This window comes from Kogia breviceps, chromosome 2 (genome assembly GCF_026419965.1).
Source record: "Kogia breviceps isolate mKogBre1 chromosome 2, mKogBre1 haplotype 1, whole genome shotgun sequence".
Lineage (NCBI taxonomy): Eukaryota > Metazoa > Chordata > Mammalia > Artiodactyla > Physeteridae > Kogia > Kogia breviceps.
Genome location: NC_081311.1, coordinates 58,305,001 through 58,320,005, shown reverse-complemented (window position 1 = coordinate 58,320,005; position 15,005 = coordinate 58,305,001). Strand labels below are relative to the sequence as shown.

Sequence of the window (15,005 nt, the reverse complement as noted above, 5' to 3'; positions counted from 1 at the left end):
TGTCAGCATGGTGGGTAGTAGAAATATCACTGCAAACCATTCCTACTGGTGCTGTTGTAGTAACAGACACAGAAATGACTACAAACCACAGAAACAGATCCACTGAATCCTAATTCAATGCCACTCCTTCACCATTTCCTCTTAGGTCCCCAGAGTTCCCACAGCTACTCCAGCATCATCCTATTCAAGCAGAAGTGTGACAGAAGAAGTCCTACCAGAGAAAGACAATGCTCTTAACTGATTGTGGTGCAAGTAACCTACATTTGCAGGTTTCATGAAAATATGTGTCCATGTGACTCTATTACCAGGGCCTTTCCCGGGACCCTGGAAAGGGCCTATGTGAGCGTGCAGCCCTCACGCACAAGCTCTGTTAGCTCTGTGGCACGTTTACATATGAAGATTAACTCACATGAGACTGGGCCTACTTCCCTGGACGGTAGAATGCAAGGCTTCCCATAACTAGTCACTGAATGTTGAGGCATGACTGGGACTTCAAGCCAACTCCGTTGCCCAGTGTTTCCCTAACTTGAAGATCTTGCCAGTTTTGAGTTCCATTCCTTCACGTTCTCACCTTCATGCAGTAGATGAAGAAAAGGGGCAGCTTTAAGGAATTTGTCTCTAAGAGGGAAATAGGTTTGGCCTGGACTTTGCTGTCCATAGCAGAAAGGGCTTCCCCTGGGTTCTCTAGGGCCGTTGTCCACATAAATACTTCTAATCACCTCACGTCAACACATCAGCGCCATTTTGGCAGCCTACTCTCTTGCGGTCTCACAAAAGAAATACTGCGCCAGCGAGCAAGAGTGATCAGCTGTCTGGCTGCCCCCCTAGAACTAGCACCTGGTTGAGGCTTCTGGACGACCTGGTGGGCATGAGTCTTACTGCTCCTTGGAGCATCTGGTGGGTCCCCTGTGTGTGGGGCAGAGGATTGGAGAGAACCTTGAACGGGAGAAACCAGGACTGGGGCTGAGGCCCATGCAGGTCCAAGTGAAGGCATGGGGTATCCAACCTGAATGATGCTGTTGGCCCCTAGGCAGTCCTGGTACTGAAGTACGACTGAAAAATTTTTGAGGAAGACACTCCAAAGCATGGGGGCCCCTGAGGTGCCTCTGCCTGGGTTGAAGGGCAGCACTTGTAGAGTACTGGCAAGATTCCATTTTTTTTTCTTTTCTTTTTTTAATGTATTGGTAATGACTGTGAAGGATCCAAAGATAGAACCTGCTGGAAAAGGCAAGTTTTCGCTGAAATTGTTCACTGTCATTTTAATTGGTTTTATTTAAATGATTTTCTTAAAGAGTGTGGTGACTGAACTTCAAGAAGTAGTAAGTGTGTTTTGTCTTGGGTGATGAAATACATTAATGTTTTGACTCCTGGCCGCTTAAACCTGCTGTATTTCAAGCTTACCTCCTTGGTGGGACCTCCTTTCTCATCTTTTCCATGTGCTCCTTTTCCCATCACCCTCATTCCAGCGATCCTTTGTGGTCATTCCTGGATGTCATCGGTTGAAGATTTGAAAGATTGATACTTTGTTGTCCATTGTCCTGTCTTTGTTTAGGGAATGGGGGGTGACGCTGGCAAATGGAAACCCACAATGGATGAGGATGCTTGGACCCTCTTTAACTAGTTTTCCCCTCTTTGGCTTGTGAGCTTGCCTTTTCATTGTCTTGGTCTTGCTCCCTCCCAGGGTCCGGTGCTTGTTCTTGTATATGATGTTGACGTAGCTTGTATATGAACAGTGCTTGAAGGAACTTAGTTTGGAAAATATAAGGTTGAAGGAAGATATGTGAGCTTCAACCATCTGAAGGGCCATCACATGGAAGACAGGAATGACTTACTCTTTGTGACTCCCAAGTAGCTAAATTGAGTCAGTGGGTGGGAATTCGAGGAAGATTCCATCCCTGGGGAAAGAAAAACTCTCTTCTTATGGTTGTTAGAGGTAGAATGAGCTTCCTTGTGGTGATCCTTTGGCAGATATGTTAGGGACTGGATTCAGACATGGGTTGGATTTGGAGTTCAGCGGACAAGCTGAAGTATGAGAAAACTGGGATGACATCCCACGGTTAGAGAGCATCGTCACAGAGTGAGGGCAGCCCTTTTATTTCATTTTTGTTTTCTCCTGGAAACGGTATGCTGAGTCTTTGACTCTTGTGTGCTGCCTCCACCATCATGTGTTTAGCCCCTGTATGCTCTGCTGGCATGCATTCGCTGGCAAGGACCCCGTTCTCTCTGCTGATACTGGCTAACTCTTCCCATTGATGGGCCCCTGGTACTCATGCCTCTGTTCACAACCTGCTGCCTCAGCTTGCCTAGGGCTCAGCTCTCTGTATGTGGCTTGGGAGCTGATGTGTGGACTAGTCCTTCCCAATGCCTGTGATTCCCTGCATCTATGACTCTTGCCTTATTTGGTTTGGAGTCTCAGTGTTTATCTTGACCCAACAGTGGGTCCCACTGAGGTGATGGATCATGGAATACTCTCACCACTCTGCCCCTCCTTTTCTTTTTTATTCTCTCCTTCATGGAATATTGATTTCACAACAGATCCTCAGGAAATGCTTTCTGACCTCCCTGGCTTCACTAAAACTGTCCTAACTGTTTGTCTTCTCCTCCTAGCTTAGTTCTCCTTTTCACCCAATCCAGTGTCTTATTGCCACTGGTGAGGCCACTGAGCAGTGCTTAGCTCCACAAGAGACGGTCAGATCGTACCAGATGCTGCTAATCCCTGTTTGCGTCCATGCCATTCCCACGTTTTAATGATGAATTTCTCCCTATAGGAGAACAAATATATTTCTGATGAGGCCTTTGGAAGTAATGTCTTGCTTTCATTACTAGAAAAAATAAAGTTTTATGGAGCTGCATATTGTAAAATATTTTACTACGTGGAATCTACCGTTCATCACTTAAAACAAAAATAGAACTATATAGGAAAGAAAAGTACAATGAAACAATTAAGCTCATTCATTCTTTCTTAAGTGATCTTGACTTAACCTCACCTGCCCAGGGAAAAGCTGGGCTGTGTCCCAAACAGTAGGAGGGAAAAACTAGCCATGCCAGACACCCACAGCAAGTTGATTTCAACCCTCACCCTCGTCTTGTCCTGGGAGCAGACAGGACTCAGTCAGCTGCTAGGCTGTGCCTGTCAGGTATGGTCTGTGCTCCTAGCTAAGCCTTTTGTCTTTCTGGATCAAGATCCTTAACCTTTGTCACATCACTGACTTAGAGTGCCTGCTTGATCATCTGGCAGAAGCAACACCAGCTCTGGAGTACCTCAGCCTGCTGGGAAATGTGGCATGTCCCAACGAGCTAGTCAGCCTGGAAAAGGATGAGGAAGATTACAAGAGATACAGGTGGGTATCTAGGGGTTTGAGCATGGTGTGAGAAGGGAAAAATGACATCTTTGGGGAGATAATATTGTATCCTGCGGTGCATAGTAGATGTCTGGTAAGTATCAGTGGCCCCTTCATGCTGTATTAAACTTTCCCCCTTGGGTACCCTATAGCCAGGGTCTCCCTTCATTGAGGGTAACCAGCGTCAAGAAACATGAAAAGCTGTTGTGTGGCATAGGCCAGGCATTGACAAACTTTTTTGTAAAGGGCTGGATATTAAATATTTTATTCTTTGAAGGTCATATGTTCTCTGTTGCAACTGTTCAACTCTTCCATTATAGTGCGTAAGTAGCAATGAACAGTTGGTAAATGAATAGGCAGTGCCACGTTCCAATAAAACTTTATTTACAAAAACATGCAGCAGGCCAGGTTAGACCCGTGGGCTATTTTTTGCTGGCCCCTGCTCCTTGTCGTAAGATCTTTCTGTCTGCTTCTGAGTCACTATTTAGAGAGAGGGTACTTCTCACAAAGGTTTAGGGAGCTTATATACAACCCCAAGAGGAAATCCCATGAGGCATATGGCTTTGTTCCATAAAGCTATGCCTCCGTGTCTACCAACTATGGGATTTGATGGGCTCCAGGTAGAAATGCTGTTTTTTCTTCTCTCAACTTCTGAACCATCTGCTTTGAAATACCTGATCCAAACTCACTTCTCTTTAGGGAGTCTTTTTGATCTAACCCATTTTACTAAACTCATTTTTCCTCTACACTTGGAATTCTATACACTCTTGTTCTTGATTATTGTTTTGTAAATGTTTTGAATGATCTTTTCATATGTGTAGTGTAGCTTTTCTCTCCATTATGATGTGAGCTCTCATTAACACCCCACCTGACGAATCAATGTGGGAAGGAGGGAGGGAGGGAGGAAGGAAGGAAGTATAAGGCAGGTAGGGCTACTGGAAAATAAGTTTGGGAGGATTGGGGAGAAAGGATAATGGTTCAAGAGGAACTGGTTCTATTGGGGTTCAGATTTTTAAATCTGTGGTGACCCACGAAGGAATGTAGTTGAGGGCATACATTTTATATAAAGGCAATCTGTAAGAAATAGTGAAGGTTATTGAACATTGTATGTTAAAAAAACATACATATACATATAATGTTAGCAAGAGTACAGCAGAAATTCAGCTGTACTTCTTTACTGGGAAGAATTTTGTAGGAATCTTAGACTATTTTTAAGCCATCTTAGAATAAAGCTCTATCCCTACTTCAAAAGAAATGCACTAAATCTTTTTTCCTCATGAAGATTTTTATTTGGGATGTGATACTGTCGATTTGAATATGATTTCTATTAGGAGAAATATGGTTAATATCCAGGGAGTGAATAGTTAAAATTTCTAAATCAACCTGTTAAGTTAATCACTTAGAACTTAATTTTCTTCTTTAACAGTTACTCTTATCAACTTTGAGTAATTTAACAGCTTGATTTCAGCTATGAAGGGATCATTTAAAACATTTTATCTTCTGGCAGCAACTTATTATAAGATATATCTTGGAAGGGTCAGGAGGTACAAGAAAGTTCTCTCAGTTAACATTTTTAGTAAACCAAGAATTGTTTGGGAAATTCTCGTTTGTTTTTTGACCTTTTTCTTTAGATTTCTGGTTTTAATGCTTTAAAATCGCCCAGTAAATTTTATATATGTACATATACATGCATGTGTGTATATGTGTGTATGCACACATTCACACACATTAATTCTTTCATTCAGTTATTCATGGAGTTATATGTGAATTGAACTGTAGGTGCATTTTTTTTTGGAATGAGAGTAATAGAGGGAGGAAAATCTCCCACTCCACCTTACTCTATTCAGTCGCAAAGAGAAGGTTCTAAAGGAAAAAGAAAAGCTAATGCTATTTTTGTTGTTATTGTAACTAGTCGCATTGGAAAAACTACTTAGATCCATGGTGTAAGGGGTCAGATCAAAAGATCTGATGTGGAGTCCAGCTTTGCCAGTGGGACCTTTAAAATGGGGAGGACAGTTTAGATCAGTGACCCTTAACCAAGGCTATACTTGTGAATCATCCAAGGCGTTTTGATTCATTTAGTGCCAAATGCAACAAAATAGTCAATAGGTGACTTTGATGCTCAGTCAAGAACTACTGGACTAAGGGGTACTTAAAGTCCCTGTCGGCTCTGGTGTTCTGAGATACTGTCCTCCCAAGCAGTTACAGTTCCCCTTTGACCATCTCATACCATTTTATATATTCCATCATGTATATTTCTCTGACTGTTTCATATATGTCGACATCCAGAGAATGGCTTCCAGAAGGTCAGGACTGTGTCTTCTTGCCCTTTGAAGCCTTATCAATACTGAAAGTAGTGCTGGCTGTGTAATAGGGACTTGGTGACTGTTTACAGGAGGTGGCTTGAAATTACTGTTCCATCTGAGAAGCTGAGTACTTGTAGAGAAATGCAGGGCCCTTTGGGCACCTTGGGTGTCCACTGCCTATTTAGAATTAGATCCACTTGGATGTCAACAAATGCAGTTAACAAGCAAGGAACTATCCTTCAGAATCTACCCAAGTGTTGGTCGTTGGGTCTTGATTCTTTGGGGAGGGCTTGATTGTAGAAGAGTGATCCTTCTCCTGGGCTGGCCTGGGTACCCTCCAGGCATACCTTCCCCACTCCAGGTCTGTTAACCCCTGGAAGCCGTGGAGGGCTGGGGCTGGGGAGGCTGTGTGTTAGTGCACATATGTCAAGGTTGCTATGAGGAGCTGGATTCTAGAGGCCACACACAGCCGAAATCACATCTGGTCAGAACTACCTTAGAAAGTCTGTAAGTCACCCACCACACCGGCAAAATGTGCACCCTCTGAGAGAAGCGGGAACTAAGAACAGTGGAGGGAACGTTCAATGTGGGCCCATGCAGTTATACATCGACTGCACGGCCTCTGATGCTTGAGTGGAGTGGCAGGCCTGTTCTCTAGCAATTCTAGATTTTTTATTTCTGCTTTAACAAGCACCGTCACCCTTGCATTTGGGTGAGACGAATGGGTGGATGAGGCAGTTCTGTTCTATGGTCTGTAAGCAGCCCTGCTTTGTTCATCCTGGAGTCTGTGCTTCATATGCCCCTGAGAAATTTTACAGTTTCCCAGTAAGACTTCTGAATCCTGAATTCCTGTGGCATTTGGGTTTCTACAAAACAGTGTAGCCACCATTCGTTTCCTTTCGGTAAAATGTTTTCCTGGCCCTTTATCCACAAAGCGTGAGGTCAGCCTTCCTTCTAGCTGTTACCCAGAGCCTAATAGTAGGGCCTCTATGTAAATTTATAGGACATTTTCACTCGAAAATTGCTTAGAAAATGAATGATATTTCTACAGTTTACTGTTTTTCGCTTTAAGTACATTTTCTGACAATATGTCTTCTATTAATCATTTAAGCAGTAGTAGGAGCCTTAAAGGAGGGTATTCAGAAGCAAGAACCCATGGTTCATTTAGTGCTGTCTAAAAAAATTTCACATTGATTGGCATCCTCTGTGGTTATGTGATTTAATATTTATAATATGTCACCCAACCATACATCAAAACAAGTACGTCTTTTGTTTCATTTCCATGAGATATGTTGATTTCAGAGAGGTCAGTCCAGTTTCAGGTCACATGGTGGACAACCACTGGGCCAGAAATGGGAAGTGACCAGGTTTATGGAGCTATTGGAAATGGCCCCGCAGTTGCTTCAGTTTCTACTGATGCTTTCCTCCCCTCCCCCCCCACATCACCCCTTTTCATTCCTCACTTACCCCTCTGCACCCAGTTGGATTTTCTTGGCACACGTCCCAACAGTAAAATGGGCCCCTTAAATCCGTGAGTGAGCATGAACGTGCTCCCAAGTTGTTGAGCGGTGCCCTGGTCCTGCCGGGGCAGGAACTAAACCGAGCCTGGGTTTCTCTGTGCCGTTCCTCACAGCTCTTAGCTGGAATACGTCCATTGCCACGTTATTACAGGCGCCGAAACCTGCCCTTGCTTTGCCATGGGTCCACAGTGGGCTGCTATTTTGGAATGAATGTTGAATGGAGGTGCATGTTGAATGGTGGTGGTGGACCTGAAGGTCCAGCAGCCTTCAGGACTGGGGCAGGAAAGGATGGGGAAGCCGAGCTGAGCCGGGGAACCACCACTTCACTAAGGATCCCCTTGGGGCCTCCGGTGGACTCGAATACTGGCCAGACAATAACTCAAGTCTGGGGAGCTTGGATGCCCAGGACGGTGTATTTCTTGTCTTCCTTTGTCATCCTTTTCTTTCCTCTTACTGCAGGAAAGACAGTAGAGTGGAAGTCAATGGTGCACAAGTGCTAGACCTCAGGCATCAAATACGGGAGTTGGTCTCATGGTCTCTTAGTGTTCCTTCCTCCACTAAACCCTTCTGTCACTAAATCCTTCATTCTCTCTTGCCACTCCAATCTCCGGTTGGCTTCTCCTTCCTCCCTCCTCCTCAGTAGGCCCCTCTGTATTCCTTACAACTTGAAATTATTTAAAACGTGACACCCTTTCTTTGTTGCCTCCCAGGGAGCAGCCCTGGGGCCTGCCCAGTGTCTGTCTCACTCAGCCAAGGGGAAGGAGGGAGGGGCCTGCCATCGACTGCTGGCCGTCCTGGGTTACCACCATTTCCCAGCCGTAGAGGAGCTGTAAAACTTGTGGCTTACATAACCCAGTGAGCATTCTCCAGCTAATCTGCAATCTGGGCTTTGAAGATCACAAGAAAGCAAAGGTCACGACCCAGAGATCAAAGTGACAGAAGCCCACAGAGTAATTGCTGGTGACCCTCTGTCGAGGCCCTTGGTCTGTCCTGTGGGTGTATTGTTTGCACTGAGACTTCAAACGTGCTGCCGGTGAACTGAGGGAAGTCAGCTGGCCTTGGCCGGTTGTCAGGCGTTCATTAATGCTATAGGTGAGCTCACCTCAGCTCATTAGAGAGCATTGACGTCTCTCCACTCACAGTGTTTGTTCATCCCTCTGTGGTCTTTATTGACTTTTCCTCACGGTTCTCCTTTACCTGGAGATGTGAGGGAGTGGTTAGACAAGGAAATTGGAGTAATAAGAAAGGAGGATATGGATGCATTTATTGTAAATTAACTTGGAGGCACATGGAATTCAAGCCAGCTAAAGCTTAAAAGAGGCTGGGGCAGCATGTATCCCTTTCCCTTCGTGGCACAGATGGAGAAATTGAGGCTCAGGAAGGTGGCAGAGACCGAGCCACAATCACACAGCAAGCGATGCCCAGAGCCTGGGCACTTCCCTCTGCCCGGTTAGTCCCCACGCTTTTTGTTGGGAAGACCTCCCTCTCGTCCTTTTGTCCACTCCCCGCCGCCCAACACTTGAAAGCTTTGGTCTCTTCCATAAGCTGCATGTAAGCCGCTGCTAACTTCTTAAAATTCGTCAGAGACATTTAGCTGTTGATCAGTGCTTTTGATCAGCATGAGGTAAGCAGTGTTACCAAACTGGGTTCATGTCATCCAGTCAAGAACAAAGAAGCTTGATGTTTTGTTGGCGTGTCCACGCTTTTCTGTTACTCTTTGTGAAAGTTTGAGAGCAGTTCATGGATCACCCCGTGCTGCCCTCGGGGCCCCTGGGTGGGGCACCAGTCACCAGGTCTCCCCGCTTCCCATGCATGGGAGCAAGAAGGCAGCAGGAAGCAATAGGAAGAAGCATTGAGTGCTGTGAAAGGAAGGAAGTGGGGAAAATCCCAGTGACGCCATATCCAGCTCCCTCAGGATCTGGAAATTTGGTGTTTCTTGAGTAGAGTCTCCTCGGGGGATGAAACATGGCAGCCAGCCCCAGAAGCAGACATCGGAGGTCTGTCTTGGTGTTTCTGTGGTTGTGCAGAGGGCCTGGGGAGCAGCCAGATCCCCCGGGGAAGCAGATGTGGTCAGAAGACAAGAGCACCCTCCCTTCCCTTTGAAGTCTAGATGAAAAATGCCAGAGCTTTGGGATTTCGGTAGAGAAAATTGATTTGGGAGCAAACAAATAAACAAACAAAAAAACCCTTTCTGCTGTTCCTTTTGTCCCCCCTACCAGTTGTAGGTAACAGGTATCTTCCTAAGAGAAGTTCTTTCAGGAAGTGGAGCATCCTCTATGAAAAGAGAGAGAGCCCGAAAAGCTCTGTGTGGGACTCTCGCTTTTGGAGAATCTGTTTGCAGACAGAGACAGATGGGTCTTGGAACACCTTCCCAGGGTCCCTGGTCTCCTCTTGATAACCTCACCTTCCGTATCACAGCCAGGAGGGCCCCTGATTTCACTCGCTACCCCTCCCAGCCCTGCGGCTTTCTCCCAGCCACCTTGGGAAGGTCGGGAAAGTTGGCATTGCCCTCTGGAGCAGGGGACGTGAGCCTTAGAACTTAGACGGATCTCTTTTCATTAAGCAGTGCCCTGGCTTAACAAGCAGTTTTATAAATCTGAAGCTGTCTCCGGGTGCTGCAGGATTTATAGACGGGGGTTTCTGCCATAAAGTGGTTTATGATGGCTGCCTTCTGTGTTATTAGTAGCTGTCTCTTCCTTCAACCATTGCTGTTTGATAATAGCTTTAAAACACCCAGAATTACTTACCTGCAAGCCCCATTCCCGATAGCCCCTGTTGACAGTCTGAATAAGTTTACTGCCCTTTTGTTGTACTTTACCTTCAAAACAAACTGATTGAACCATCAATAGCTCGTGGAAGCTGACAGAGGCATGTCATCTGGACTAGCCCTGGTGATTGCAGGTTATCTGGGGGAGTTAACCTTCCCGCATTGTTAACTGAAATGTTTTATGTACTGTGCAACTTTAGGATATGGCTGTGATAACCCCAGTAACTAAGTAATACATCACAGTAAAGAGATTTTGGTGCAACAAATAACCCTGGATTAAATTTACAAGGGTTGAATTGATATTGTAAAAGCCTTCATTCTGTGGCTTCGGGAATCCTCTTGTATTTTTTATGGCAAACTCGTATTAGACTCAGGATTGAAGCTGCAGCTTTTGACACCCTGACATGATCTAGAACAAAGGGAAATAGATCTCCCAAGGTCAGAATGGGACAGGCAGGCAGAAAGCCCACTGGACTTATCTCTTGGCAGTAATGTTTGGAGCCAGTTCCAAACCACTAAGGGGCAGGAAGGTCTGGTAGATATGGCTGCTGTCGGGGCGCTGGGTACCACAGACATTGGAGCAGGACAGACCATTAGCAGAACTGGGAAGGAGACTCTTGGTGGCCTTACCAACCTCACAATTCCAAAACTGTTATTCCTCGTGATGTTATTGTCACTTGCACGGTGGTTCGCAGCAGGCCTAGTAGCCTCAGCCTCACCTGGGAACTTATCAGAATGTGAATTTGAGACTTCATTCCGGATGTAGTGAATCAGAAACTCTAGGGGTGGGGCCCTGCGATATGCGTTTCAACAAGGCATCTGGGGGGCGCTGATGCCCCCCTCAAGTTTGAGAACAACTGTGCTAGAGTATAAGCTCGTTGAGAGTAGAGACCTTGTCTGTTTTGTGCATCACCTTATTCTCAGTACCTAGCGCAGTTCCTGGCAGGTGGTAGCTTCTTAATAATTATTTGTTGGGTGAGTGAATGTGTAAGTAAATGAAAGCAGACATCTCTTAAGAGACGAACTTCGGGCCCTGAGCTGAGTTTCCGACTGAACTATCTGGGACAAGCCTTCTCAGTGCCTCTCAAACATCTTTAAGCATCGACCACCAGGAAACCCCGGGCTGGCCAACAGGATGGGAGTCAAGTCAACTCTAGTTTCAGGGGTGACTGGCAGCCTATTTCATGGGTGTTTCTTTGGTTCTAAAAGAAGAGTGCTCTGAAAACAGCAGCTCTTTGTCATCTAAAATTTTTAACTAGCTTAAAAGCCAGCACTTCTCTCTCTCTCCTTTGATTTCAGGGCTGTGATCCAAAGCGGGGCAAAATGACAACGTGCTGTCTGTTGTCACCGTGGTTCCTGCCAGCCCTGTGAAGACATCTTTCATTCCATCATTAAACATTGGCTGATTTTCTAATACTGATGTTTTCTTCCCCTGAATATTCATCTTTTCCCACCCTACACTTAGTGGGTGTCTTTACTCCTTTGAGCGTCACTCCTGACATATTGTTTCCATCTGTACGTGTCTTTATTTGAAAGAATCTGTTGTCATCAAGACTTTGCTGCTACAAGCAGAAGATGGAAGTTTTTTCTGACACTGACTGAGGCCAGTGGGAGTTCTCCTGGAGCATAGAAAGGTCATTTGGGCCTTTGTAGAACTTTTCTAATTTAGGGTAAGCTTAGGCGGCGTTTGGAGAGGGAAATGCTCAGGGAGAAGCAGGAAAGAAGGTAGTGCATAGTTTGAGGCCAAGGAGGAAGCAGGAAGTAGATTGTCAAATTTCCAGGACCTCATATGTTGGTGTGGAAGTTTCAGAGGAGGAAAAGGATACACAAGAGAATTTAGAGTATTTTGACTTTAAAAAAGTGATATGAAGGCTGTGATCAGAGGCCTCTAAGCTGTTGTCTCTGGCACCTGAGTGATCAGCTAAATCTTTTACCTGGACAAGCATATGTGAGGCCATGGGGTGATGTGAGACCATCTGATGAATGGGGAAGCTGGCCTTGGGAACCCAAGGCTTTGCGGAGGAGGGAGGCCTGCTACACACCCCAAGTAACATGTGCACTGAGAAAAAGCTCAGTGCTTGGGCTGCTTTAGGTAGGGCTTGGTTCTTTGAAGCCTTCTTGAGATTTCCTGTCCCTCTTTCTTTGTGCTCCCAAAGCTACTTTGTGTATAACCTCAAACTTGGCACTTACCTATGCCGATCTCTAATTTCTTTGTGTGAGTCTTTCTTCCTCATTATACTAAGATGCTCTTTAAGAGCAGAAACCATGTTGTAATCACCTCTGTATACCTAGGGTCTGGCACGTAGTAGGTGCTTAAGAAATATTTGTGCAACTGAAATGAACTGGTATTTTATGGAGTCCGTTCTAATGCTACTTTCCTAAATGGTGTGAGGGTGAGGAAAAAAAAAACACAAAAAAACAGGAGCCTGCCTTCAAAAAGCTTATAGTTTAGGTGAGGACATTAACTGAACACCAGCAAAGCAATTAAAAAACAAAATGTTAAATTGCAAGGTGCTGAAAATGCCTCCTGGGAGTGTTGAGAAGGGAGAAAGCAGTGCGGGCTGCAGGTGCAGGAGAAAACTTCCTGCGGGTTGGGATTTGGAAGATGGGTGGATATGGAGGAGGCTGGGTACAGGGAGAAGAAGTCAGATTCCCATGGAAATGATTTATTGCTCTTGACATTGGGTCCTCAACTCTTCTTCCTAAGCAGGACAGGGTCTAAACAATTGCTCCTTTGATTGATGGAGTTTGGGGCTTGATGGAGAGCATCTGGGTTGGTGACTACCATTGAGGAAGGAAACATATAGGCAGGTGTCTATACCTTTTATATATTTATTTATGTGTTTATGTACCTGTCTCCTGGCCAGGCAAGTCTTCTTGTCAACTCCATACACCTGCTTGATAGTTCATCACACAAAAGGTCAGTCATTGGGTTATCCTTGGGGGCCGTAACGGATCCCAAAGACTCTTTCCAGGGAGATGGAGACCATATAGCATTTTGGGGGCTATTAATATCCCCTAGAAACCAACTGTCCTTGTTTCTCCTTGATGGAGATAATCTTCATAGTGCCAGTGTAGAAGTAACTCAGTGATAATGAGAAAAAAGTCCTCAAGACCCCTGTTTGATTCCTCAAGGAAGCATTTCTCAGCTCTATGTGTTTCTTACTGCTATCCCAAAGTTATCCAGGTTATTATTATTATCTTGATGGCAAATTAAAGTCTCTTGTGTCAGTTTCAAAATGAAGATTTGCTGTTATCTCAGAGATGAGAATGATACAGATGACCCATAGGAATGGCAGTGACATTAATGGTATGATCAGGTTGTAGGTTATTTTCACTGAGAACTTCTTGTGTAGCCAAGATGTTGGGTCCATTTTTCAGAATGGTAGAAGGTAAACACGTTGATAAGATCTTACTGGCTAATCCAGGTGTGTGTGTGTGTGTATCTACCTTTGAGTCAAGAGCAACCATTGGAGTATATTTTGAAAGTTTAGTTGTGTATCTGTGTAAAATAGAACCATTTGGATTTCCCCAAAGAGTGGTTATTCATTCTTTGTGAAAGAAGAGAGGAGAGGCAGGAGCCAAGGTCTAAACTTCTGAAGACCTAGTGGTGTAGTTTCCTGCTCATCAGACAAATTGCATGAAAGTTTGAGGCTGTCACCCCAATCTTCCTGAGTTACCTCTGACTGTTCTCTTCCAGATGCTTTGTTCTGCACAAGCTGCCCAACTTGAAGTTTCTGGATGCTCGTAAAGTAACCAAACAAGAACGAGAGGAAGCTTTGGTCAGAGGGGCGTTCATGAAGGTGGTGAAGCCCAAGGTAAGCCCTCTACTCAATGTTCTTTGCAAGGATTTATGCCTCACCTGTTGGGTACTCTTTGAGCCTGGAGGAAGTCCTCCTATGTGTTCAGAATGCAGGAGGGATCTCACACCAGGATTTCATCCATGGATATACTGTTGGCCAAACAAGAAGTAGAACTGGGTATAAACTGGGTCTTCCTGTGACCCAGCCTAGGGGACCTTATTGGTAAGGTGATTTCAGGCAAATGGCTCTTGTACCAATAAAGCAGCATCATACACAGCCCAATGGTGACGTTCCTGGGGAGGATTTCGGGCCTCCTGGAAGATGTTTTATTTACGGGGTGGGGCCTCTGCAGGTCTGTAGCTAAGAAAGGAGAAACAGGAAAGCATTGGGCATTACTGTTTCTCAGGGGGGTAGGATTCCTCTAGTGCCTCAGAAGAGGCCCTTCTTTCTTGGGACCAAAGGGTAGCTGGGGGAGAGTGATTTTCTCTTGTCCACAGGTGAGGGCTCGATAGCTCTTGGAAATGTTGTTGGCAGGGAAGGCGATTTTTCTGACAATGTGATCTGGGACTGGTGTGTGCTTCCGTCATGTAGCTCCTGGGAATGCTGTTTACTGACCTTTGCTTTGCCAGCTGAGTCTGCTTCGAGACCATGGGATTGAACGTGGTGTCATCTTAATGACAACATTGATGAGGCAGGGGAGATTTGGCTTGGGGTCTTGGATTCAGACACAAGGAGATTATTAAAGACATGGGCTTGGGAGGAGCTGGGGTCCTTCAGTGAAGCCTGAGGCTGGGGAATGGACTTGATGACCCCTTTGGAGGTCCCTCACTGCCATGGAGCTCTGTGGCGCTACGGTCGCTTCCTGTGGGATCCTAGCTCATGTGTTGAAAACACTAGCCCAGAAATCCTTGAGGTCTCGTTTGTCCTCACTGATTGACTTTGAGTACTCTGCACATGCATTGGAAGTGATTAAGAGGGAAAGAGGAAAAAACAAACAGAACCAAAACAGAAAAATGAAACCTCTTCCGTCAAGTTGCTCAGCTGGCAGCAGACCTCAGGCCACTTTCTTTCCCTGAATCCATGAGGTGCAACTTATTTCCCGTTATGCTGAATAAAATAGCTAACAGTTGTGGAAATATATGATATGGAGAGTATAATACTGGCAGATAAATGTATTGTTACCTGTTTCAGCATGTGGGAAATTAACTGAGTGATTCGCTTTGTAGCTATTAAAGTGTTAACAGTTTTACTAATGGAGGCACCAATTT

At 45.2% G+C, this 15,005-nt stretch overlaps 1 protein-coding gene across 2 annotated transcripts in view; it reads left to right on the top strand.

The window, feature by feature from the left end:
* LRMDA (leucine rich melanocyte differentiation associated) overlaps positions 1-15,005 on the top strand; it is a 1,104,731-nt gene that overhangs the window by 607,811 nt on the left and 481,915 nt on the right. Inside the window, exons 4-5 of one of the 2 annotated variants that reach the window (XM_059053214.2) lie at positions 3,202-3,341; positions 13,635-13,752. In XM_059053214.2, coding sequence (XP_058909197.1) covers positions 3,202-3,341; positions 13,635-13,752 — 258 coding nt within the window. The remainder of the gene's footprint in view (positions 1-3,201; positions 3,342-13,634; positions 13,753-15,005) is intronic. The other variant, XM_067025313.1, reaches the window with a different exon arrangement.